Source organism: Mchenga conophoros, linkage group LG20 (assembly GCF_057382185.1).
Source record: "Mchenga conophoros isolate Kocher_MC1m ecotype Shallow Benthic linkage group LG20, M_conophoros_male_GT1.1, whole genome shotgun sequence".
NCBI lineage: Eukaryota > Metazoa > Chordata > Actinopteri > Cichliformes > Cichlidae > Mchenga > Mchenga conophoros.
Window position 1 is genome coordinate 34,496,701 of NC_140545.1, and position 26,318 is coordinate 34,523,018.

At 41.2% G+C, this 26,318-nt stretch overlaps 1 protein-coding gene across 1 annotated transcript; it reads left to right on the forward strand.

The window, feature by feature from the left end:
* The first annotated feature begins 804 nt into the window (after positions 1 to 804).
* LOC146551273 (suppressor of tumorigenicity 14 protein homolog) lies at positions 805 to 25,825 on the forward strand. The gene is made up of 23 exons (XM_085258719.1): positions 805 to 889; positions 1,101 to 1,204; positions 3,501 to 3,577; positions 4,927 to 5,026; positions 6,056 to 6,186; positions 7,102 to 7,172; positions 7,941 to 8,134; positions 9,401 to 9,436; positions 9,643 to 9,871; positions 10,397 to 10,530; positions 10,932 to 11,029; positions 11,204 to 11,304; positions 13,274 to 13,407; positions 13,499 to 13,603; positions 13,778 to 13,885; positions 14,455 to 14,559; positions 19,000 to 19,104; positions 20,489 to 20,605; positions 20,691 to 20,874; positions 22,538 to 22,809; positions 23,035 to 23,171; positions 24,060 to 24,231; positions 25,025 to 25,825. Exons 3-22 carry the CDS (start codon positions 3,515 to 3,517, stop codon positions 24,219 to 24,221), a joined length of 2,586 nt encoding a protein of 861 aa, XP_085114845.1. The 5' UTR covers positions 805 to 889; positions 1,101 to 1,204; positions 3,501 to 3,514; the 3' UTR covers positions 24,222 to 24,231; positions 25,025 to 25,825.
* Positions 25,826 to 26,318: the final 493 nt, after the last annotated feature.

Here is a 26,318-nt window from a genome sequence, read left to right on the forward strand (position 1 = left end):
TGGCCACGAGCTGTGGGTAGTGACCGAAAGAACGAGATCGCGGATACAAGCGGCAGAAATGAGCTTCCTCCGAAGGGTGGCTGGCCTCTCCCTTAGAGATAGGGTGAGAAGTTCGGCCATCCGGGATGCCCCCATGGCGCCTCCTGGGTGAGGTGTTCCAGGCATGTCCCACCGGGAGGAGGCCCCGGGGCAGACCCAGGACACGCTGGAGAGATTATATCTCTCGGCTGGCCTGGGAACGCCTTGGTGTTCCCCCGGATAAGCTGGAGGAGGTGGCTGGGGAGAGGGAGGTCTGGGCTTCTCTGCTTAGGCTGCTGCCCCCGCGACCCGGCCCCGGATAAAGCGGATGAAGATGGATGGATGGATGGAGTTTAACTGCAAAGCAGATAATGCTATTAAACATTGAAATGAAGTAGAAAAACTTACTTTTTGGCATACAAATTACTTTTTTTCATGTTAAATTGTCTGTTTTTGACAAAATGTGCTGATTTTTCACATGTGATAGCAGAACTGAGTTGGGCATGCACAGGATGAGTCACATCATTTGAAACTTAGCCCTGATTGGAGAAATTGGAAGTGTTACAACTGACCCATGTTACAACTACCCCCGGTCTCCCCTACTACAGAAAACTGTAGCTGAATATTGCTTTACTAAAGTAGTTTCACATTCACTTGTTTTTTTGTGGGTTCTTTTAACACTGGCAGCTACTGGTGGGTGGTGAGAACTGGTTTCAACGTTAGTCACTCCCTAAATAAATACTTAGTTTCCTGTTGGTTCAAATGTCAAATGTGGACAGTTTTAAACATCTGCTGAAGTTTGCTAAAACAACCGACTGCGTGTGCAGCTGAAAACCACGTAAACACCTCTGAGCTGAAAAATAAGTCAAAGGTGAGTGTTTTCTGTCTTCATACAAACTATTCTAATCGTTTTTGTACATGCAGTTGAATAATCTGGCGTTTAACATGATTACATCTGTTGTTCAGCATTAAGGAGCAATATTAATTATTATATACTGTCCTGGTCAAATATGCCATGTCTGTGCAAAGTTTCATGGATCAGTGGTGAATTGAATTAAGTTAAATTAATTTTTGAATTCAAGGAGAACCTTGCCCATGTCCCAAGAAATGTTCCCACCACCTTAATCCAGATTCCCAGGTTCAAGGGTTCCTGCTGCTTTTTGCCGATCATGGAGGAATCTCAATAGTAAGCTGTGATCACGTATAGCGCAAAAGTACATTGTGTCTTGTGTCTTGTACATTGTGTCTTGAGGCACAAGATGTGCTACAGTAGTTAGCACTGTCACCTCACAGGATGTGATATAGATCAACTTTTTGAAATTTAGAATAAAGTGCTGCAAGGATGTAACTGGTCAGTGAAACTACGGATTACTATATAAATGTCAGTACGGTAAATGTGGATCTGCAAGCATAACATAACTAAATCATCAGAAAATGAACAAATCAGAATCTCTTTATGCTAACTGAAGTTAAACTAACTGAGATTAAACCACATCAAAACACACACACACACACACACACACGCACAGCTTTGAATGAACAGATTAGTCTGCAATAAACAGGTTTTGTCTTCAAGTGTCAATTCAACTTGAATTAATTCTTTTCTAATGATATAGCAGTGAGAACAGTGTTTCACTGATGTAATGGTTTTACATTTTTATATAATGAATCCACTTTTCATTTTCCTTTAAAACAATATTTATTATTATTTAACCTTCATGTCTGTTATGTTGTTTGATAGTCAAAGGTGGCAAAAGTGTTCATTACTTAAGTAGAAGTGTTCATGCTCTGAGGCAGTTCTCTGTGAGCGGTAGGACTGTGTGTATTTGCCGTCCTGGCTCCTGGTTTTCAGCTCAAGGTTTCTGAAAATCTAGTGAATTCGATAACTAGTTGATATCATAGGTGTATCTAGTAGGAGGCTGCAGGGTATCACTGGTGGTCGCCAGTATTTTTAAACGTTTGAAGAGAAGAAGGTGTGCAGGTGGAGCAGGTACAACTTAGCAGCTGAGTTGCAGCTGCGCACTCAATATTATTATGTCGTTTATTTTTTGTCCCGCCGGCTGAATTGAAGGAAAAAAATTTTTTTAACTTTAAAAGAGGTGTTGAAAAATTGCTGCGGTGTGCTCAGCCCTGCTGCCTTTTGTGAATACTGGTGTATCATTGTGACATATTGGGATACTTAAATTAGCTGAGCCAAAAGTTCTATTTTCCCACAGACGGTAAAATAAACTAAATTGTTAAGTTATTCTGACACATAAATCTACTGTGGTTGTTTAAGTCACTTTTGCTGAAGTTGCATTCAAACACAACATTAAAGACTCTGTGCTGCTGCTCCCACACTGACAGAAGCAACGGACAAGTAGGATATTTAAAGCTTTCAAAAGAAGAAAAAATCAGATCTTCAGTTAAACGAGTTCTTCTCAAATACAAATATGATCTCACAGCGTTACTACATTTATCTCTTATATTTGGATTAATATGCATTATTGTTGTTTTAATTTTTAATGAAATTCATCTTCTGTTAGTTTCCAGAATCATTTTGTTGTTTATCATCTTTTTTCTCAAGTGCAAAATCTCTGCTAACAATCAGATATGAGTTTCCATGATGCGCTCTGGTTTAGAAAGGATTATGGTGTGAGGTAAAATAGTGATAACATTTAGAAAATAGATATACATCTGGTCATGTCAGCATTCTTAGAAAAATGTTTTTAAATTGATATGTTTTCTTTTAGTTCTTTTTGAACAGACCACACACATCCTGTGGGGGCGGGGCATCAGCAGAAATGAGTGTGAGCGTCAGTCAGAGGTTTTGGTCGCGGCACCAATGACAAATATTTATTTATTTGCAAATAACACTTTTTGAAACTCATGAAGTCCCTGTGATTGTTCTTTACTACATCATAGCAACATGTAAAAACAAAAACCAAACTAAAGTGTCAAAGTGCATGAAAGACAAACTTTGTACAAAAAGGAGAAAACTGTTGCTGCTGTACTGTTTTCTATAAAACCACTTAAAAAAAATGGTACTTGTTGTCTTTTGCCCAAACATGGGTCTGACTTATGTATCAACCATCTGGTACTCAGACTTTTTTAGTGCAACTGTCCCAAATTAAACAGATTTATTTAGAAAAGGACGAGCGGCATGACATGACAATGTGATCTTTTTAGAGAGTTTTTGAGATATTAATGTTCAGATTAATATCTCAAAAACTCAAGACTTTTCTGTCTTAATAATTTGATGTGATTAAAATTAGGATGATTCATACATATATCAGAATCTGAATACGGTTTAAAGAACAGGCCACCAATCTCATCTTTCATCTCTGTACTCAGTCTTTTTCCAGAACTGAGCTTCGAATAAGAACCAACACAAACCCGTCGGTTTCTACCCAGAGAGGGAGAGAGAGACCTGCTGATCTTTAAATAAAGAAAAATTAAAAAAAATAAAGAGGACAATAAACCACACTGAATCTTTTTTTAAGGCCCCCTGGGAACCATGAGTTGGGACACTGACACTGTGGATTTACTGGGTTCACAGGAGAGTTTAAGTACCAGACAGGTGAGTCCAGTATCTGTAATGTTAACCTGCCCATTATGTCACATCAGGAACAGGTTTGTTGGTTTCAGCTTAGATTAAAAAACAGAGATGTTCTTGTTTTATATTAATATGTTGTTAATGGTTCCAAATTCTGTGCACCGCTAAATAATCTGTGCACACAGTCTTGTAGTCTTTCTCTCACCACTGTTTTCTCTTTAGAAGAGACAGAATCTCATTAATCATTTTTCATATTTTCACCCTAACGCTAATCACAAAAAGTAAAAAAAAAAAAGAGAAGGAAACGGTTGAATTTCTGCCTTTTGAGAAACCGCCCACTTATAGCGAGAAGTTGGGGTGATTTCTCAGGCTGTCATCAGAAGGCTGCCTAAAAATAGCATTAATGAAAACAGTGACTAATCCAGATGGTGGACATGAGTCGCAGTAACTGGTTTTATTTCATAAAAATAACCCTAACCATTTTTAGACCACTTGTTGGTTTGGATACTCTTAAGGCTTGAAGCTGGGAGTGTGGCTGTAGCTACAGCTGCTAACTGAAGTCACTGAACTGGGAGAAATCGGACATAACGAGACCCAAGGGAAGCGAAACTCAATACATTCACGTAGGACACAGACCTTCAAAGTAAAACAGGAAATGTAACACAGACGCAGACTTGACTAGGGGAGACAGAGCAACTAAGAAACACAGAGAACAATAACAGGGAGACACAGACTGCAGCTAAATACTCAGAGAACTAAAGAGAATACAAGAAAGCCAAACTAAGACACTAAAGAATAAACTGGGGCAACAAAGAACTAAGATCCTAATACAAAAACTCAGAGACACAAGAAACTCAAAGCACTGGGTCACCCACCCAGGACCGAGACATGTTGAAATGTATTAACAACAATGAGCAGCTGTCTGTATGTGTGTAATTCAGCTGTACACTTTATGGATGCAGGTGCTAGCAAACCTTAACTAATCTAGTGTTTCCCAGTAACTTAGCACTCCACCTTCTCCTCTTCAATATTTTTACTTCTGACTTGACAAAAATATATAAAATAAAATGTTCCTTAAGTGTCGATTACAATTCACTTTCTCTGCCCTTGTCTCATTGCCAGCAGCCAAAAGCTTCCTCTTATAGTTCATATTTTCCATAGCTTAAATGTTTGTCATAGAGAATCCTTGTTTGTGTGTTTCTTTTAATGCATCCTTGCAGGACTTTGTTACTGACTGAGTCAATTTGTGCTGACTCCAGTCCTAAGATGTTTCTTGATCAATGTCATTGTCTTCCTTATAATATATTGTTTGATTCTTTAAGTGACCAAATCTGCATCTTGAGCAAACTCTAACAACAGTCTCCTGTCTGCAGTATGGTGACCGTTGCACAAACTGCAGTCTGTCCAAGAAGAGGTTGTCGATAGGAGTCGGTCTGCTGATAGTATCCTTTCTGGCTTTGGTGACGCTTAATCGTAAGTAGACTTTATTAAACTTTACTCATTTGTAAAGGTGTGCAGTTCGTTCAGCTCAGTGGAGTAACAGCAGGTATCCTTCAAAGACCCAGCAATTCTTTATGAGTTGGAGACCTCTGCATTCACCATTTATACAATCTATATCAGTCCTACTGTGCTGTCAAGAGGACATTCTGTCAATGCCACAGTCATGGTTGGGCTAACAGAGCACATGAACTTTCTTTTCAGAATGATGGGAGTTGTTGCTTCTATTTTTTACAGTTACAAGGATTAGGGTTAAGTGATGTTTTTTTTTTGCAGATTTAGTGATTGTACTGCCAAAATTCCAACTGGGTCTTCAATCTGAGAGTCTGAACTTTGATTTATTAGGATTACAGAAATGTAGTGGACAGTTAAATTGCTTTTCTACTAATACTACTACTTTGTGCACTGAGATACACCATTTCTATTTCACACACACATTTATATGAGCGCTCTTTTGCTTCTAAGTGCTTTCTGTCTAACATTCACACCCTGATGAACAGCAACCCAGGGTTCAGTGTGTTGCCCAAAGATATTTTGGTATGTAGACAGTAGCAGCCAGGAATCAAAGCACCAAACATTTAAGTCATTAGCAAATGACCTGCTCAACCTGCTGAGTCACAGCCACAAACTATAAGGAACTTTATATATTTTTTTAGTTAATTTTATAATATTGCTTTTTTTGTTTTCCCCAAGTACTGAAAAAGTTTACTTCTTTCACCTGTTCATCCTGCTTCATCCATGAAGTGAAAACATGCAGACACTTGTTTTGATAACACATCAGCTTCTTTATTTGATAATATAATATAATATAATATAATATAATATAATATAATATAATATAATATAAAAATAAACGGAAACTTGGTTTGGAGTAATTGGTATAACACCAGGTGACTTTTCTGAATTGGACTTTCACAGCTACTTATGGCTTTTTCTATGCAAACAGTTGTTTGAAAATTTTGGTAATTATATATTCAATATTGAAACATCCATATGTGTCATCAGTACACAACGATGACATGGTGCAGAGAATTTACATCGGCTCCATGGGAATCAGCAACCAGCAATTCCTGCCAGAGCATGAAGATCCCAGCAGCTCAGAGTTTACTCAGCTGGCCGCTCAAGTCAGCCAACAGGTGAGACCTAACAGACTCACAGCATGATGGGTGTTCTCCATGTATGCTGTATCGCATGTATCACTTTAACCACTGGTTACAACCAAGGTTTGCAGAACAGCATCTCTGAATCCACTTTGGGTACGTCTCCTGTCGGCTGGGAACAGGAAACTGTGGCTGTTCAGTAACATCAAAAGAACTGTACAATATAGGACTGCAATGATTTGTACATTTCATAAACCAATATTTTATTCACAATAGAAGACAGAAAACATCTCACATTTTTAAACTAAGACTTTTTTCTATGTTATGAATTTTTTTTTCCATTGCCCAGTTTTAAGCGTCTTGACTTCTGCTACATTTGTATGGTAGGGTCAGTATTTGCAGGAAACCATGGCCCTATCCTGCTTTGTGTCAACAGTTCATCCTGGTAGTGGTGGTGTAGTGGTGTAGGGAATATTTTGTTGGTACACTTTGGGCCTCTTTGGGCTCGATGATGATACTCAACTTCTCCTGGCTGCACCATGTCACTGGTTTCTTGAACATGACATTGACTTCACAGTAGTCAACTGGTCTCAACTGGTCTTTGTCACATGCACAGTCTCACATGTCACTGTGCATGTGACAAATCTCCAGCGACTGTGTGATGCCATCCTGTCGAGATGGATCAAGATCTTGTTGTTTAATCTGTGCCACAAAGAATTAAAGCAGTTCATGCATATATCCACACAATGAGACCTGATTAAATTGCAGGGTTAACTGCTTAATGATTCAGTTACAACATGGTTCATTTTGCTAAATGACTGCTTGCTATGAATCTGTATTGTAATCTTGATGTTATCACAAACCTGTGGCTTCCTCTGTTGTGTGTTTCTGTCTTTGTTGAGGCAATTAAAGGAAGCCGCTGCAATGATGTGTGACTTTTTTCTCTTTCAGCTGAAACTGATTTACTTCAAAAACTCAGTGCTGGCCAAATACTTCAACTGCAACACCGTCCAGGCTTTCAGGTACTGTGAAACAGAAACTTGACTGCCTGTCAGGGGCCATGGTGTCATGCTGACTGTTAAATGTTGTGTGTTTGTCATTTGTTCACTGTGATCAGCTTATCTAGTTGAAGATGTTAAGGTGCTGAATCAACAGTCAGTTCATTAGAGTCTGTGCAACTGTGACATGGATCAAGATGCAATGGCCTCCCAGGGTGGTCAGAAGGCAGCCATGCCCAGCCATGCGCACACGCACGCGCATGCGCATATCAGGTGTTGCTATCCTAGGGGGGACCTGTCTTTGACACAATGCTTTCCTTAGCCGCTTACCTTAACCATCAGAAATGAATGCCTAATCATAAACCTCAGCCTAAACATAACCTTGTGACCCTGACACTAAAACCACATATGTAAGACTGGGAGGTATGAAAAAAGAAGGGATATTCAAAATTGGGTCCATATTTACCAGCAATGCACATATTAATATTTTGAATACATAAATTAGGTTTTATAAATATGGCCAGTTTGGTTTTGAGGATGTCTGGGATTATGATGTTAAACGCTGAGCTGTAGCCCTTTTCTGTGCTGATTTTTATGTCACAGGAGGTCTGAACCTGATTATTGATTCAATTTTTTTGGACTATGTGCAAAACTTGCTAACTCTATACATCTGTAGAGTATTCAATGGTTGGTTTTAATATGGTGGGTTGGTTTGTACCTAAAATACTGAACTCTCTTGTTCAGTGGGGCACATAAAGTCTGTATAAATCCTTTCTGTGTCTTGTGGAGCAGTGAGGGTGACAGCGGGGACAACAGCATTGTGGTGTATTATGAGTCGAAGTTTGATGTCCCCGTCCCTCAGCAAACCACTGTGGATGAAGCCATTGAATCTCTGGAGCCTCCAGCAGAAAGTGAATGGAGCCAACAGGGACAAGGGCTGCTGAAACCCAGTGACACCCTGAACATCAGCAGCATCATCTCACAAGGTTTGACAGCTCATAGATCCATGCAATTTACACTCTTTTACAGGTTTGTTTGTGGTTTGTTACCCAATCAATTGCCATTGTAAATGGGTTCCTGGAGTAAATGTTGCTTTCTGGTCAAGAGGTCGTTCTGGTCAAGGAAGTAGTTCAGACTTCCAACAGGTATATGACTCGGCAGTGACTAACAGATGGCAGCATGAGACAGGAAGATGCACATAGTCCATAAGAGGACACATTTCTTCAACCATCTCAAAAGTTCTGAAAAGTGCAGGAATGATCTAAGTTAGGTTAATATATGAGCCTTTGAACTCAAAGCACCATATTTACTTTTTAAAAAATATTAAGTTAACATATATCTGAGATCTTCTGGTATCCACTTCCCTCACAGTGGGATTTTAGTTGATTTAAATGATTCAGAATATATCAGAGATTCCTAAGTGGTTGCACAACTGCTGAAAATGGCTTATAGTGTGTGGTACATGCAACACTGATGTTTGCTGGAGACCACTTAGAATAACATATCTACTTCTGTATCACTGTTGTCTCCCAGTGGTGAGAAACTTTGAAGTCTTTGAAACACTGGATTTGCTCTAGTGGCTGCTAGACTGCTGCGTTGTATCTAATAAGGCAATGGGGACTCAGGCTACGTCCACACCAGCCCGGATAGATTTGAAAACAGATTTTTTTGCCTGAAAACGCTCTGCCTCACATTATTGTTTTCAATCGTTTTCACAGAGTTGTGCTTCCACATTAAAACAGCCGAAAACGCTTACGTCCCAGTCCTGCACGTGCGTGAATCGCAAGAAGTTTCAGCCTGCATCATTTCTGTCAGCCGGTTATTTGCTTTCCGGCTCTTTGAAACGTTGCAGCAAAATGTTGAGAAAAAGCACTGAGTTTTTTAAATGGACTAACAATGAGGTGGAGATGTTGAGTATCACAAATGTACAAAAGTGCAAAAGCGAGTGAGAGTTAAAGAATTTGAAGAAAAGCTATCTGGAGCATGTGCAGACATATTAATCTTTAACAGGGCTGTCAAAATTGAGAGCAAACAAAACAACTGTTGTATAATGCCCTCTGCTATCTTAGTTTAATTGGTCACATGACTGCATCACATGACTAAAATGCATCATTGTCTCCATTTTCGCTTAATTCGATTAAAAAAGAAAATTCCACCAGTATTTATCTGAACATTTTCAGCATGATGAAATTTGAGTTAGTAGTGAAGAACTGATATGTGGTGTCTTAATAAATGTATTTTTGTGTTCACAGCTATAGATCAACGCTTGGCCAGGACCCCATTAACTGGTGAGAACTGGTTTACCTGCAAGCATTTGTGTAGTAAAGTATATAACTTTATTAAAATTAAAATGTAAAGAAGTCTGTTTATGGAGGTAAATAGGTTACAAAATATAAAAGCTTGTATCTTCATATCCTGTTGGGAAAAAAAAAGTGATGCATTCATGGGAGTGCTGGTGTGGGTCAAACAAGAACTTTTTTCAATGTATTTTCAGAGAGGATGTTCTTCGACATCCACGTCAGAAACCCTGGATTTGTTCATTCTCCAGGGTTTCCCTATTATCTTTATCCTCCAAATCTCAACTTGCAGTGGAGGCTTCGTGCGGACCCGGGCCACCGAGTTAGGCTCGACTTCCACAGTCTGATCTTGGAGGACGACTGTCAGCACGACTTCATCAAAGCCTATGATTCGCTGGCTCCCATAGAGAAACGTGCTCTGACAGAGTGAGACAAATAATCCCTCTCCCAGAATTTAAACTGTCATCTACCTCTGTGTGTTTGAGATTTTAGCTTATTACAGTGATGGGCAGATATACTTCAGGGGTGGATGCATGAATTTTTGCAAATTCACAGCTAAAGCTATGTGTATGGGAAAAGGCAGAAAGGTGTATGAGTGTATACACTCGTTCTTTTTATTGTTGGATTTGTTTGCAAAGAAGTTTTTGAACGCTAAGTTTGTAATAATGTAGATAGATGTTTTAGTTTGGTAAGCTACCTTAATTCCTGCCTAACTTAAAAACCAAACTGTGTAGATCTGGTCTGAGCTATATGGGAGAGCTGTGTATTTGTATGACACATTCTTCCTTTATAAATGCTTGGGATGTTTTTTCTTTTTTCTTTTTCACATCTTTACATGCATCCAGCCCCAGGACTGTGGTATCACTGCTCTGTGTTATCAGAAATAAAACAGGCCTTTCAGGCTTCTTTAAAGTTCCTCTTTAAAAGTTAATATATCCGTTCTTTTCTCAGACAGTGTGGTCATCCTCAAAAATCATTATCCTTCATCTCTGGAAACGTCATGTTACTGACGCTGGTCACAAATAAGGAGAACAACTTCCCTGGCTTCAAAGCAAGCTACTTCCAGATTCCTGTGACTAAACTAAGTAAATGCAGACACATTGTGAACAGTTATCACTTCTTCATGTTTTTTTAAGGAAAAAAAGAAACAATTGTTTTCACTGGGTCTCAAAGAATTTCATGAAAATAATATTGCACTTATATACATAGATTAATGTGTAATTTTGTCTTCCAAGAAACTGATGCATTCTCAGAAATGTATAATTATTCAATAAAAAAAAACCCATAAGTTTGAGCTCACTGGCAAAAACATGTCACTGTAACTGGGATTATGCACGTGAATGTGTACGGAAATAGAATTCAGTTGACCTGCAGGATTATGTTGTGTCAGTGTAAACGCCATCTCCTGACATTTCTGCTGATTCTTGTGATATTAGAAACTTAATAAATGGAAGCTGAGTATAGTGATGAACTATCTGTTGTTCAGATTGTGGTGGCACAATGACTGAAGACAAAGGCTTGTTCTCTTCACCATTTTTCCCCTCCAATTACCCTCCAAGCACATCATGTGTGTGGAACATCGAGGTAAGTCCTCAAGATCCTATTTTAATTTCATTTAAATTAAAAATTAAAAAATTAAGAATAAAAAAATGAATAAGGGGTTGCTATCATCTACATCAGATTTGTGATGACCTTGACATCCATTTTCACAACATTTTCTCAGTTAATAATCACATTTGAGCTGTATTTGATTTTCAGGTTGCAAAGGAAAAATTTGTGAAGGTTGACTTCAAAAAGTTCTTTGTGGGAAATCAAAGTGAGCATTGCCCCCATGATTATGTTGACATCAACGGTGAAAGGTAAGTAAGCATCAGTTTATGCCTCCTTTTACTGACTTTGTACATCATCCGTGTCAGTGGTGGGATTGCATGAGTCCAAAATTAAGACTGCAGAGTTCTGAGTCAGCAAGTCCCAAATAAAGACCACAAGTCAATGTGTCAGAAGAGTTTTATGACTTGATCACTCAAATTGTGAATATTGCCTTAAATTTGATTTATTCTGCTCATTTTCATCTCAATTTTTTGTTATTGGACTGGACTAGAGTAGCTTTGCATGATTCACTGTTCATATAATAATAATATATCTGATAATGGGATTTTGATGTAGCCTCTAAGCGCAGTCTGAAACAAGCTCCTCTCTAAAAAGCCAACTTTTTACTAATGAACTGATGCTCACAAACAGAATGTTGGAACAGCAGGTGGATGGAGGTTGTGTGCTCACAGGCACAGCTGTGTGCGCACGGTGACCATATAAAGGATTTTCCTAATATCTGAGATCATACAGACCCAGGTGTAGAAAAACTCCTATTTTAGAATTGACAGCACGCTTAAAACAAAAAAAAAATTGTCTTACTGCATTTGTGCTGACCATTGGCACACTGGGTGATGACCACAGAATCAGAATTAATGTAGAATTACTGTAGTTGGTTATGTGTTGGCACAACATTGCCCCATCCCTTTTTTTATACTTGAATGGTTCATGGGTCATTGTTCTTCATGCCTGCAAAGCTTTCGCTCAAGGCCACTTGAAAAATTACTTGAAAGTTACATCAACAATTTTGAAATTCATCCCCATACATGCTAATGTGAAGCCAACTGCTACAATCTAAAGGGGGTAAAATTAGACTCAGTTCTAACCTTTGAGCCACACATCAGTAAGTTGTGCAGTCATGCTTTGCATGAAAAAGTCACATATTCTTTTGTTTTTTCTTGGCTACATTACTGGAGCGGTGTTCTTTCTGGTACAAATAAGAAGTTACTCTCTCACATCCAACTAGTTCAACATGTAGAATAGACTAGAATAGAATAGAATAGAATAGCTTTTTATTGCCATTGTTACAAAAACAATGAAAGGCAGTTTGGCATCTCTCCATGTGTGTGAAGTACACAAAAGCATACGTATTTACACAATAACACAGACAAATGTACACAAGAAAGATATGTACAAGTTATACATACACCTGCATGGATGCACCCATAAATACATGCATACACACACATACATACATGCATGCGTACATATGTACACACACATATTTCCACATACACGTTTACATATATATACATACACATACATGCCCTCTGAGGAGCAGGTGCATTGTGAGGTGGAGTGTGATCAGTGATATTGCACACTGAGTGGGTGGGGTGGGGGGATTTAAGTACCTGAGCTTATGACTGATTGGATCTATTTGAGGAGTCTGTAGCTCAGATTTCTGGCTCAAATTTACATTTCAGGAACAAACTTGAGTTTATACATTTGGCTGTTTGGTCATGAAGCTTCTCTGTAGCTGGACGAGTATTGTTCTGTGTTATTCAACAGAATCACACTGTATGGGTGACCGTGGCTCAGGGGGTTGGGAATCGCATCTGTAACCGGAAGGTTGCCGGTTCGATCCCCGGGCTCTCTGTCCTGGCCGTTGTGTCCCTGGGCAAGACACTTTACCCTACTTGCCTACTGGTGTTGGCCAGAGGGGCCGATGGCGCGATATGGCAGCCTCGCTTCTGTCAGTCTGCCCCAGGGCAGCTGTGGCTACAACTGTAGCTGCCTCCACCAGTGTGTGAATGTGAGAGTGAATGAATAGTGGCATTGTAAAGCGCTTTGGGTGCCTTGAAAAGCGCTATATAAATCCAATCCATTATTATGTACTGAAAGTATTAGTTACTAGACTGTGTTGAAAACACTATTTTAGGACTTGTATGTATGTCTGTTTAGATGGACAGACTGACAGACAGCTCAGTGTGTGTCTGTCTATCTCTTTTTTTGTTGTAGGTTGTGTGGCAATGGCTTAAACAGCAGAGTGATCACCATCAAAAGCAACAAGGTGACCATTACGTTTAACTCGGACTCCTCCTATGTTGACCAGGGTTTCACTGCTGAGTATGAGGCCTTCATCCCAACTGACTGTAAAGAGGACTTTTAAAAAACATTTTCATAAAAGGATTTCAGCATTTTCCAACCCAGGCAAATAGATGAAGGGACTTTTTGTTTTATCAGCTTGTCCGGGAAGGTTCCAGTGCAACAACTCCCTGTGCATCAGCAAGATTTCTCAGTGTGATGGCTGGAACGACTGTGGAGATAACAGCGATGAGATCAACTGCAGTGAGTCCAAACCATCAAACATCTCTTTGTATGAAGTCTAAAAAGAATAAAAGAAGGTTTAGCAAAAAAAAATCCAGATTAAATATCAACTGGAATTGACCTCAAAAAAACTGTAAATCACTCTCAGTCTGTAGCATTTTATTGTTGTTGTGTTCAATTTGTTTCTCTGCTTAGCATGTGACGCATCTCAGATACAATGCAAAAATGGTCACTGTAAACCCAAATCTTGGCTGTGTGATGGGATTGATGATTGTGGAGACAACACAGATGAACAAAACTGCAGTGAGTAAAGCAGAAATTTAATTTCTACATATTCTACTAATCTGTTCATTCAAAGCTGTGCGTGTGTGTGTGTGTGTGTGTGTGTGTGTGTGTGTGTGTGTGTGTGTGTGTGTGTGTGTGTGAATGAGGACCCCAAATGCAGACTGTCAGGCAGGGATTAAATTAACTCTTTATTGAAGGCAATCCAAACCCAAAAGGTAACAAAGGAAAGTATTGAAAACATTGAAAAACCAGGAAACACGAGGGAACCCAGCTGAAACTAATCAGGGAAACAAGACAAAATAAAACAGAACACTAAACACAGGTGACTAGGGTTGGCAAAATAAAGAAGGAAGCGATTAAACAAGGAAAAATCACAGAAAGAAGACTTCATAATACATGGTTCTTACTGGAGAAGCAGTGTTACTGAAAGACAGACTATCATAATCACAACTGGAGCCAAAGCAGAAACCTTGATAACAACTAAGAAGAAAACTAAAGATAACCCTGCAAAAAATAGAATGCAGAAGTCTAAAATTCTGGTACCATGACATAAATAGATGACATGATTTTTGTTTTTGTCTTATCAGCTTGTCCAGGAAGGTTCCAGTGCAACAACACCCTGTGCATCAACAAGATTTCTCAATGTGATGGCTGGAACGACTGTGGAGATAAGAGCGATGAGATCAACTGCAGTGAGTCCAGACACAAACACGGGTTTTCTTTGTGACTGTGCTTTGTGTGTGACGTGTCTTGGATACTAACAAAAAAAAGAAAAAGAAATCACTCGCAGTAAACCAAAATCATGGCTTTGTAATAGGTCGAGCATCTGTGGAGTATGGCGTTATTTCTGTGCCACTATTCAGAGCGTATATAAAATTTTTTTTTAAAAAATTGTATAAGTGTTGCACTTTGAGCAGACATTTATTTTGAGTGAAGAAATGAACAAAGTTTATGTTGTGACCCAGAAAGAGTAATATTTCAAACTCCGCCACTCTGCGTTCCTCCACAACTGCCTCGTTTGAGCTTTGGACAAAATGCATTCTGGGATATTTGCCTGGGTTTAGCTACAGTGGCTAGTGAGCTGACTGGAGACCAAAACAGCCAATCAGAATTTTTTGCATCCAAGTCTGTGATTGGTTGGTTTTGTGGCACAAATATAACTGTCAGCCACTAGGTTGTGGCATTTCATGTATGCCCTGCCTGCTAGCGTAGGGTCTTCCCTGTTGTGGTAGACCCCAGTCTCTATCGATCTTGTGCTTAAAGCTTGTTCTTGTGCTGTGATCAGTGTCTCTGTGCTGTCGTTAGGTCCAGCTGTTGGGAAGATTTCTCAGCCACTTCTTCTGCTGTTGCTACATGCCATGCAGGGGCCCGTCCTTTCACGATGGTTCACTTTCTTGCTCCTCTTCTTTCTTGGGTTTCTGCTGCCTGCGTTATTCATTAAGCACACGGGCAGTTGTGGCCACCAATGTGTGACACATTAATTCATAGGCTTTCTTCGTCAATCCAGGCAGTGCACAGGTTGAAAGGAAGTGAATGTGCTATCTGCAGATGGTGTTTTGCCCCTCTGGTGTTTCAGCCAATTCCTTTCTGGGCACTGCTCATTTTTGAGCCATGTGCTTGTTTATCCTAGCCAAATGGACAGGACCTTCCACATGGTGCTGCCAGAGGGGGATTGTCTGTAATGCAGTATTCAGATATTCTAGTAGAAGACCTCATAGAAAGTAATAGCAGTTGCTTCTTGTGGACTCTTACAGATGTTGGAACAGTGAGCAACTATATGTTTGAGTGTAAGTGTAAATTGTGGCGTTAAATAATTCATAGGTCCCAAATCCTCATGTAATCTCTTTCATAGGGGTAACTGGTGTAGTAGCATTCTGATAATACCCTTTCTCATAGCTTTCTCATAACTCATTAACATGCCGTGCCCCTCAACACCTGATGTGGATCTTGTTAATATAGGCAACGTCCGAGCGGGCATTGCTTCATTTATATATTTCTTTCTCATATACTGAAGTAGGCTTTGGATAGCTTTGGTATATGTAGCCTGGGGGCCTTAGCCTCTGACCACCACCTTAGACTGGTGGTGGTCAGAGGGCCCGGTGGCGCCAGTGTCCGGCAGCCTTGCCTGTGTCAGTGCGCCCCAGGGTGGCTGTGGCTACAATGTAGCTGCCATCACCAGTGTGTGAATGTGTGCGTGAATGGGTGGATGACTGGATATGTAAAGCGCTTTGGGGTCCTTAGGGACTAGTAAAAAAGCGCTATATAAATACAGGCCATTAGTGGTTGGGATTTAAACTCCTGATGTACTGCTCTGAAGACAATTAGTGTTACCACTGAACAGCACAAGATTTTGTCCCATGCTTATTAGGAATTCCTCATTCATGGCAAAAACAAAACAGGAGCACCAGAAGGTCAAAAGACAAAAAGAAAAACAAAACACGAGTCCAAAACCAAAAGAAAAGAAGCACACCAGAGCACAGGAAAACAGAGTCCAAAACAGAAGATGTCAGGGGGCCGGCCAGCACAGGAGTCAGTTCAGGGGGCCGACCATGTGGAAGGCAACGGTGACGACGACAGCACTGGTCCGGGGGCCGGCCGTGTGGAAGGCAACAGCGGCCACTCAGGCGATGGCGGACCGGGGGCCGGCCGTGCGGAAGGCAACGGCGGCCACTCAGGCGAAGAGGGTCTGGGGGCCGCCCACGACGGCGATGGCGCCTGGCCAGTGGCCTAGAAAGTGTCCGGTTAGCTGCAGACCCAAACGAGGCAGGACCAGGCGACGCTGAAGACACGGAGGCTGGGCCAGACGAGGATGAAGACACAGAGGCTGGGCCAGGCGACGCTGAAGCAGAGGCTGCAGCTGGCGCGGATGATGAGGCTGCAGCTGGCGAGGCTGACGGCTCTGAAGCTGGACCAGACGAGGCTGCAGGCGGCGGCGTGGAAGCCGGGGGCACTGCAGGCGGTGGCGTGGAAGCCGGAGGCGCTGCAGACTGGACGGATCCCTTGGACCCTCCAGCGACGACAGGAGACGAAGGCCGGACGGGCCCCTCGGACCCTCCAGCGGAGACTGGAGATGAAGGCCGGAGCGGTCCTACGGACCCTCCAGCAGAAGTCACTACTAAGCCAGCAGTCATGGAGGCCACTAGCTGACACAAAGGCGACTAGCAATGCACTGAGCACTGGCTCTGCCCAGGCAACGCTGACATGGTGCAGTTCTCAGGTGGCTGCTTAAACTTCAGGGGTCCAGAATGAGCTGGGGACTGAGACCTAGCCTCTGGGGAAGCCCTGGAGCGGCAAACTGTGCCAATGGCGGCTAAACTATGAAAAGCACCTTGAGTTGAAATTAGACTTTCTCCCTGCATGGAGTGAATGAGTGAAACTGGTAATACTGGAGCCTGAACTACAGGTGACACTGGAGGCGCAGGGGCCTGAACTGAAGATGACACTGGAGGCTCTGGAGACTGAACTTAAAGTGACACTGGTGACACTGGAGACAGAACTGAGAGTGGCTGCAGGGCAGCTAACTGAGCTGAGAGTGGCTGCTGAGCAGGTGATATGCTGTTCACAATATCATCTGCCGCACAGAACACCGCCCCTGAATGAACAGTCACACAGTCCGAAAACGGAAAAGAGTCCTCACTCACCACAGCCGGCGAATTAGAAGCCCGAACGTCCGGCTGTGGGGTGGCGCGCCGGCGGCGCGATCGGCGTTTCCTCCCCGCAGACGGCTCCGACGGGCCGGGCAAGATCACATCCGGCGAGTTGGGCAGCGAGGCAGGAGTGGCTGAGAGAAGGTGAGGTGTGTGCCGGAGAAAAGCCTGCATGGTCAGAGGAAGCGATTTTAGAAGCAATGGCAGGCCGGAAAAGAGCCGTTGTAGCCGGTTTTCAACAGTGCGGCGAAGCTCGTACGGAGGATTCTCCAGCCACAGCCCGAGGAGGATCTCCACATTGTAGCTGATGTCATCCTGGAGCTCCTCGGACGGATTGAGTGCTGCAGGGTCCATGCTGGCTGGTTCGTACTGTCACGACCGCGGTGTGGCAGACGTGTGGAGTTGTAGAAATGACCCAAAAGGTGGCAGCTCTGGTGCAGGTGAGTATTTATTTGGACGATCGTGGCTCAAGAGTTGGGAGTTCGCCTTGTAATCGGAAGGTTGCTGGTTCGAGCCCCGGCTTGGACAGTTTCGGTCGTTGTGTCCTTGGGCAAGACACTTCACCCGTTGCCTACTGGTGGTGGTCAGAGGGCCCGGTGGCGCCAGTGTGCGGCAGCCTCGCCTCTGTCAGTGCGCTCCAGGGTGGCTGTGGCTACAATGTAGCTTGCCATCACCTGTGTGTGAATGGGTGGATATGTAAAGCGCTTTGGGGTCCTTAGGGACTAGTAAAGCGCTATATAAATACAGGCCATTTACCATTTATTTAACAAAAGAAAATACAAACAGCAATGGCGTGGGTGAAGGTGAAACAGGAAAACCTAAACTGGGTAAAACTAACAAAACAAACCAGAAACGAAGATGCAGGGAGGTCTGGGGAAATACATACGGAGAGACCCAGGGAGACCGAGGGGAAACAACACAGACGAACCAGCAACTACTATGACAGAAGACACAACTTAAATACACTCAGAGAACACTGAGAAGCGCCTTGAGGCGACTTTTGTTGTGATTTGGCGCTATATAAATAAAATTGAATTGAATTGAATTGAACACAGGGAGATTACACACAGGTGGGGAACACAGCTGGGAGTGATTAACGTGACGAGACTAGGGAGGCAAACTGAAAACACTCACATAAGACGCAGACCTTCACAATAAAACAGGAAACACATACACGCAATGACATAACACACCAACTTAACACAGACTGGGGGACACAGAACATAGGAACATGAACCATGAAACAGAAGAGTACAAACACCCAAGGTAACCAAAACCACAGAATACTAATAAACTAAACATAAACATGGAGTCACAGAGCCTGGACCATGACATGAGCAGAGAGGTGGAGATGCCAGGAGGAGGCCTGAACCCAAATCATTTTAAATAGAATTATTTATTTATTTTATAAATGTTTAATTACAGGATTGCAGCATTCTCTGAACTAGGCGAATAGATGAAGGGATTTTTTTTCTGTCTTGTTAGCTTGTCCGGGAAAGTTCAAGTGCAGCAACAACCGGTGCATCAAGAAGACTCTGCAGTGTAACGGCAGGGATGACTGTGGAGACAACAGTGATGAGCTCAACTGCAGTGAGTCCAAACCATCAAAGATCTCTTTGTGTAAAAGGAGTTAAAGAAGGTTTAGCAAAAAATGTGGATTAAATCTCAACTTGAATTGGTCTCAGAAGAGCTAAAAGCTACACAAAGCCTGTTTAAAAGAAGATGAAGTAAATATTCTGATAGAATCCTTCCCACCCCCCCAACTTTATCTATAGAACAGTTTTTTCTTTTCTTTATACAAAAGTCCCAGACATACAACTGATAGTTCATTTCACAAGCAACAACTGCATGTCAACACCCCGCCCACCTCCCTACCCCGCCGATTACCTACCTACCTCCCCATGTCAGGTTCAGGGCACGAACAGGACCCAAATGCAGGACTTTGTGGTTAGTGACAGTTAGTTTGTTTACTCACTATTCATTATAAATAATGTAACAGTTTCCAAAGACGTGACTTCTTCATGGTACTCCCAACTCCCGCACAGTGCTCGTGGTCCATGGTGTGAAAGATGAAAACCCAACACTCGATATTTACAATAATGCTCTTCTCCTGTGACACACGCCTTTTCAGGTTCCTAATAAAACAGGATATGATGATCAATTTAGCGTTCACACAGACAAGAGCAAAAGACAGGTTCATATCAGAGCCAGGGCTGTACTGACTAGGTCACTCAAAGATCCAGTGTCGATTGAAGCTCAGCCACACACTGTTAAGTTGTGGACCACTGACGAGGGTAATCATCAGGACCCGGCAAAGTTTGTAGACGACAGTTGTGCGTGTCTTCAGCGCAGGAATTCCTTCCGACTATACATACATTACACAAACATCACATGGGGAAGACAGGTCAGAGAGTTATAACAATGGAAAATGCACAACATGAAGAAAGACGAGGAGAAAAAAAAGAACTCCCCCAGACTGAGCTCCAACAGGGAGATCAGTTTGAGAATAGAAAAAAAAATCAACTCGGCACATGAATCATCACACAATATAGAAGACATAAGCTTAAGATCCTTTCCCAGACCCCTTAACGCCCACTCACACCCTGGGCCATATGACCTCAGGAAATCACATGATAGGGTGGGGCCAGGTTTCACAATGAGCTCACTCGAAACCCTGGCTGATTGTGACCCACACCCGTTTTCACACCTTGGCTCATGTGATTAGCTACAGGATCATCAGGGGGTCCTTTGTCCCTCTTTGGGGGAAACTCCCACTAGGTTTAAATCTGGGACTCTCCACCATTTGACCCTTAGAACTGAAGAAGCTTCTCAGATGAGAGGTGAAACGTCTTCAAGCAACTTTTCTTTCCAAGCTCCTTAGACTACAATGACCTGGATGACTGAGAACCTTCACAGACATGTTAGATTAGAGTTTTCTTAGGGACTGATATCATGTGTGTCTCCTTTCATTTAGCTTCAGTGTGCTCAGCGTTCACCTTCCACTGCAGTAATGGACTCTGCATCAGTAAACTGAACCCAGAGTGTGATGGAGTGCAGGACTGTGAGGACGGCTCTGACGAGGCTAACTGTGGTACATTTACCACACACTCACCCACAGATGGTTGCAGTGTGACTTTTCTAGTTACTTGGACATTGAGATCTGTGTTTGCTTTCAGATTGCGGGACGAATCTGTACAGTAGCACTCGTATCGTGGGAGGTCAGTCAGCTAGTGTGGGTGAGTGGCCCTGGCAAGTGAGCCTCCACTTCAAGGGGCTAGGACACGTGTGTGGAGCCTCTGTGCTGAGTGACCGCTGGCTGCTGACTGCTGCCCACTGCGTCCAAGACACTACAGTTTACAAGTAGGAGCTCCTCCATCTGAAGTACTGAGTGTTTAGTAGTGTTCAGATGTTTGATCATTGATTGTACTTGGATCCATGATCAGACATCTAAAATTTTAAAACCTTGCCTGAGTCTCTCGTTCATAGTCATCTACTCTGGAATTTCTAGACAGCTTCCAGTGCAATGCTAGTTTTCTCTACCTGGGATTCCAGTTCTCACTCTTTGGTTGTGTCGTCTGAAATTCCATCTCAGACCCAAAATTTTAACCCCGAGCATCCAATGTGCCTCACTTTGGATGCTTTTTTTTCACAAAAACAAAAATGTTTTTTAATGATTGCCATTTAGACACACTGAACGAGATTCAGAAGATGACCTTGAATGACAGATCAGCTTAATTTATTTCAGGTAAGGTTTCAGTCTGTAGTCTGAGGCCAGTCACAGATCCTTTTATAACAATTCATGTGTGACAGACACTGTTAATATGGCCTTGAAAAGGGCTTTCACTGCCAATAAGTAGTGGACTATATTAAATAATATGTGGAGGTTATGTAACTCTATCCTAAGAACCCCATTATGTTTTTGAATTATTAGTTATTATTGTATACTTTCTCTAAATGGCATTCCTATGGCTTCCTGTGAGGAATCTTGGAATTTTTCACCACCATGTGTACTTCAATGTGTATGTTAAACAGAAATGTAGGAGTGCTTTCTTGCAGTAGTAGCTCTACAATTAGAAATATCCTGCCTGAGAGTGATGCTAAAAAAAATAGCCTATGCATTTATTAATTCTAGGCTGGACTACTGTAGGTCGTTATTATCTGGCGGTACTAAAAACTTCCTGTAAAGCCTTCAGTTGATCATAAAAGCTGCAGCAAGAGCACTGACAGGGAGTAGAGAGCATCTCTTTCTTGTACTGGCTTCTCCTTATTGGCTCCCTGTTAAATCCAAAATCAAAATTAAAACCCTTCTAATCACACACAAGGTCAATTCAACTTTCATTTCAATTTCATTTTATTTATATAGCGGGGAAATAGAACAACAATTGCCTAAAGTCTTGAACAATCAGGTACCTAAGTCTTGTACTCCTGGCTTACCTTTGTTCCCAGGATATTTAAAAGTAGAATGGGAGTCAGAGCCTTTTAGCCACCTCTTATGTGGGAACCAACTCCCAATTTGGATTCAGGAGACAAACTGTACTTTTAAGACAGTAAAAAACCAAACAAACAAACAAATTTACTCTGAGTTTGGAACAGTTCAAAACATTGTTTTAACGTTTGCATACTTTGACAGTTTTACAGTGTCAACAGAATTCGGAGAGTATTTAAACTAATTATACAAAAGTGACTTATTACAGGCAAAAGGTAGTTTATTGTGCCATCATTAAATACTAAGAAAAACAAGAGGCTATGCAAGTCTCTCCTCAATCCTTTTAATGCTTTGTTTAAAACCACGTAAAAGTAAAGATGCCTTTAAATATAAGTAGAAATAAATTTAAAATGATCTATTTATTAATTTACATGATTAGCCATTCAGTAAAAGGACTAGCTGTTAGAATCCCTGACAGTTAGTCTTTTCACTGAATGGCTAATAATCATTGATCTAATTCAGTATTTTATTTTAAATTCAATTCCAGATTTGAGGTTAAAGAAGTTGTTTACAGCCTTGTCTGTTTTATTGATACAGGCTCTCTCACGCTGACCAATGGGAGGCCTTTTTAGGCCTCCATGTGCAGAACCAGACCAATGAGTGGACAGTAAAGAGGGGTGTGAAGCAGATCATCGCTCACAGGTACTACAACAGATACACTGAAGACAATGACATCGCTCTGATGGAGCTGGACACCAGAGTCAGCCTAACCCAGCACATCAGACCCATCTGCCTGCCTTCCTCCACCTACTACTTCCACTCAGACCAAGAGGCTTGGATCACCGGCTGGGGGACTACCCTGCAGGGAGGTGAGCTGATAATAAAGAAGTACTGAAACACTGCCCGTCTCAAAGCTCTTTCCACACTGGAAGTGATGAGTTTGAATAAAATAATGAGAAAGACAAACATTTGAGTAGTTAGTGGGAGCAGATCTGTGGAGGTAGTTTGGTTTAATATAAACTTTTACAAACAGAATCTATTTTTTTTGTTATTCATCCACAAGCTCTACATGATTTGATCTTGTTGTCTCTCAGGTGTCTCAGCGAGTGTCCTCCAGATGGCGGAAATTCTGATCTTCAGCAGTCGGTTGTGTAATCTCCTCCTGTATTACAGGGTCACAGATAACATGTTATGTGCCGGATTCCTTTCAGGAGGCGTGGATACCTGTCAGGTACAAACCATTCACACATGCTTGCAATCTGGTTGTTAGCACCTTTTCTTTAGTGCCTACTCTGATCGACTGGCCACGACTCGACTCGACTCAGATCGACTGATTTGATTGTAGAAATTATTGTAGTTGATTTGTAGAAATTTCCTTTGTTGCCAGTGTTGTGCCAAAAAGTGATTTCCAATGGTTGTCTGTGGGTTTTTCTTTTTTACGTCTGATATATTTACTTATATCAGTAAAAAGACTGTCGTGAAAAAGATTTATGACAGGGTTACATATAAAACAAAGAAATTGTCTGTTTTTGAAATATCTTCATAATATTCATAATATTCTTCAAATATCTTCTCTTTTTATTTGTACCCATATTCTCATCAATCCAGGTCTTTTTTGATCACTTCAAGTAAGCTTAAAATACATTTTTAATGTCAATGTTAATTTTACCTGGATAATTAAAGCATATATAAAAGTCACTTTCTGGCTAATTGATATTCTTCATGAGAGATGTGATTGACCTATTTTTGACAGATTTTAGGTCAACAAGTTATTTATAAGACCTTAAATTCCTGCAAACACCAGAAATCACTTTTTGGCAAAGACAGCAGTAAAGCTGTCGTACACATTGCAAGGCAGTTTGAGCTCTTGTTGGCAGCTTCATATGATTTCCAAAATCAGCGATATGATTATTCGGATCAGAAAATCGAGCCTGGTTCAAGAAAAGAAATTCCACAAATCCTTCCAGCAAAATAACATCAGTTTTTAGTGTGTAAAAGCCTTCAGAAATTCACATGGTTTGTATTGTGATGCTTGTTGGGATTCAGTCGGAGATATTTCTCAGTAAATTAAGTGAGCTGAATGTCAAGTTCTGCTGTGACTCTTCTTTCTAACTCTCAGGGTGACTCTGGCGGGCCCCTGTCTGTCGCCAACTCCCATGGGCGTTTTTTCCTGGCAGGCGTGACGAGCTGGGGCAAAGGCTGTGCTCTAAGTTTCAGACCTGGTGTCTACACCCGAGTTACCAAATACCGCAGCTGGATAAAAGAGAAAAGTGGAGTGTAGCAGCAGGAAGGTGAACAGTTCTCCGGATTATGGATATTTTTGTTGGAAATCGAACCAGATGTTGACATTTTGAACCCCAGCTTTGTTTATTGTTTGCATGAAAAGTGCTAAGGAGCAATCACAAAGACGTAAAAGAGAGCTCAATAAAATCAGCCTTTCAATTATCTATTGAAAACTAAAACACATTATTATAAAACCCCAAGTTGAAATGTTTTATTCTGCCATTTACTTCAAAGTTTACTATGTAAATACTCTGCATTTTCATTAGTTTGGAAGTTTAACCTAACCTAACCCTGATCCAAGTTTAGCCAGGAATTTAATAAATAGATCCAGTAAACTTTTTGTTATTCAATATGAAACTAAATCATCATAATACACCATGTACTGCCTGAAACTAAATTGCTTTTAGCAGGAAACCACAATTTGTTCACAGGTTTACATTAGCAAGTGAACTTAGATAGACTATAGATTAATAAGTGTTCTATACTGGTCAATCATACGTGTGTGTGTGTGTGTGGGTGGGGGGGGGGGGGGGGGGGGGGGGGGGCTCCAGATATTCCCTTGCTCTCAGTGTACAGAACACAGTTGACAGCGACAGTACTGTCAACCTGACATCAAAATGTCACAGACAATAAAAACACATATAGCACATTTATGGTGCAGAGATTCTCGATTATTTATCGAATACGTATGCCTAAATGCAAATCTAAAATATGCATAACTAGTTCATATATATACAATATGTGTAAGGTATGTATGTATGGATGCTTGTGAACTTTCTGTTTTATTTTATGCCATGTCAGCTCAGTCCCTGCTGCCACCTCCTCTCCTATCAGCTGCTCCGATCGGCCATCCTGGCGTGCACTGCTCTGTAGCAGGGAGGAGCTGGATCAGGCTGTGAGGAGGGCGTGATGGCTCTGCAGTGATATTTCCTGCTTCCTGATACTGGATTTGTAAAAATCTTGAATCGAGAGCGAGTCAGCACAAATTATTTTTTCTGCAGACATCACAGTGCATTGCAGTCTTTTTTTTCCTGCTTGGTGGCTGATCTAAAGTATACAGTGATAGATGAGCACACTGGGTTACTGCATAAAAACTCCTGAGGCAGCTGGCACAAGAAGTACTGCTGGGCCTTTGAGATTCTGCATCTCAGAAGTCTGAACGTTTTCCAGAATTATATTTTTTAAAATTATATGAAACAGCAACATAGTTTTAGCTTGCTCAAAAAATGTATTGTACTTAGTTTGTTTTCTTTACATGAGATAAAATGTCAAAGTGTTGTTTGATGCCATCACTGTTCCTTTTAATGAAGTTAAAATATGTTTAATATATGTTCACTCTTGTTACTAAGACTTGAATCATGCTGTTTGGTCAGTTTGTCATTTATCATGATTTTAATTACTTGTGACGACTTAAAGATTTCATATTTTGCTTATTGATTAATTATTGTTCTACGCTTGCTAACTTGCTAAGCTGATTAAGTGGTTGATTGAATATCTTAAATAAGCAACAACAAACTTGCAGATGATGTATTGTGAATGTCTTTGAAACATGTCATCTTAATCAATCATAATGTGTTTACACTGTTTCAATAAAAATCTTTACCAGTCAAACTATTTTCAGCTGAAACTGTCAGAAGGTTTTTTATTTACTTTAAAAGGATTTTAGTGGGCGCAGAATCAAATAATAGACACGGACATGAATATTGTAAACTCAAGCTCTTTTAATTTATGGAAAAAAACAACAACATTTAAACTACATTCCGATTCAAAACAGGGAAACAAAAATAATATCCCTGGACAAAACTGGGCAGACTTAAAAATTAAGTGTTATTTTAAGTACTTTAAGTACATTTTTTGTTACTATGTGACCTCCAAGTGAGAACAGTCACTCACATGGGACAGAAGTGGTGGGACTAATCAAATACTTGCGGGCCAGTACAGACAGCTGTGGGTGGGTCCCTGCTCACCTGGACCCTCACTGCAGCAGGCAGTCGTCTAGCTGATGGTGGATTCTGCTCTGCACAAGCTCAGGGCTCAGTTATACAGGGCTTCCTCATCTGAATCAGAGAGGATGAGGCTCCTTGTCTTTGGCTCC

Bases quoted from the DNA above. Each gene is read 5' to 3' on its own strand.
- LOC146551273 (XM_085258719.1), top strand. From the start codon at position 3,515: ATGAGTTGGGACACTGACACTGTGGATTTACTGGGTTCACAGGAGAGT. The intron at 9,437-9,642 runs GTGAGAACTGGT...ATGTATTTTCAG, and splicing joins GGCCAGGACCCCATTAACTG to AGAGGATGTTCTTCGACATC. The intron at 23,172-24,059 runs GTACAAACCATT...TCTAACTCTCAG, and splicing joins GAGGCGTGGATACCTGTCAG to GGTGACTCTGGCGGGCCCCT.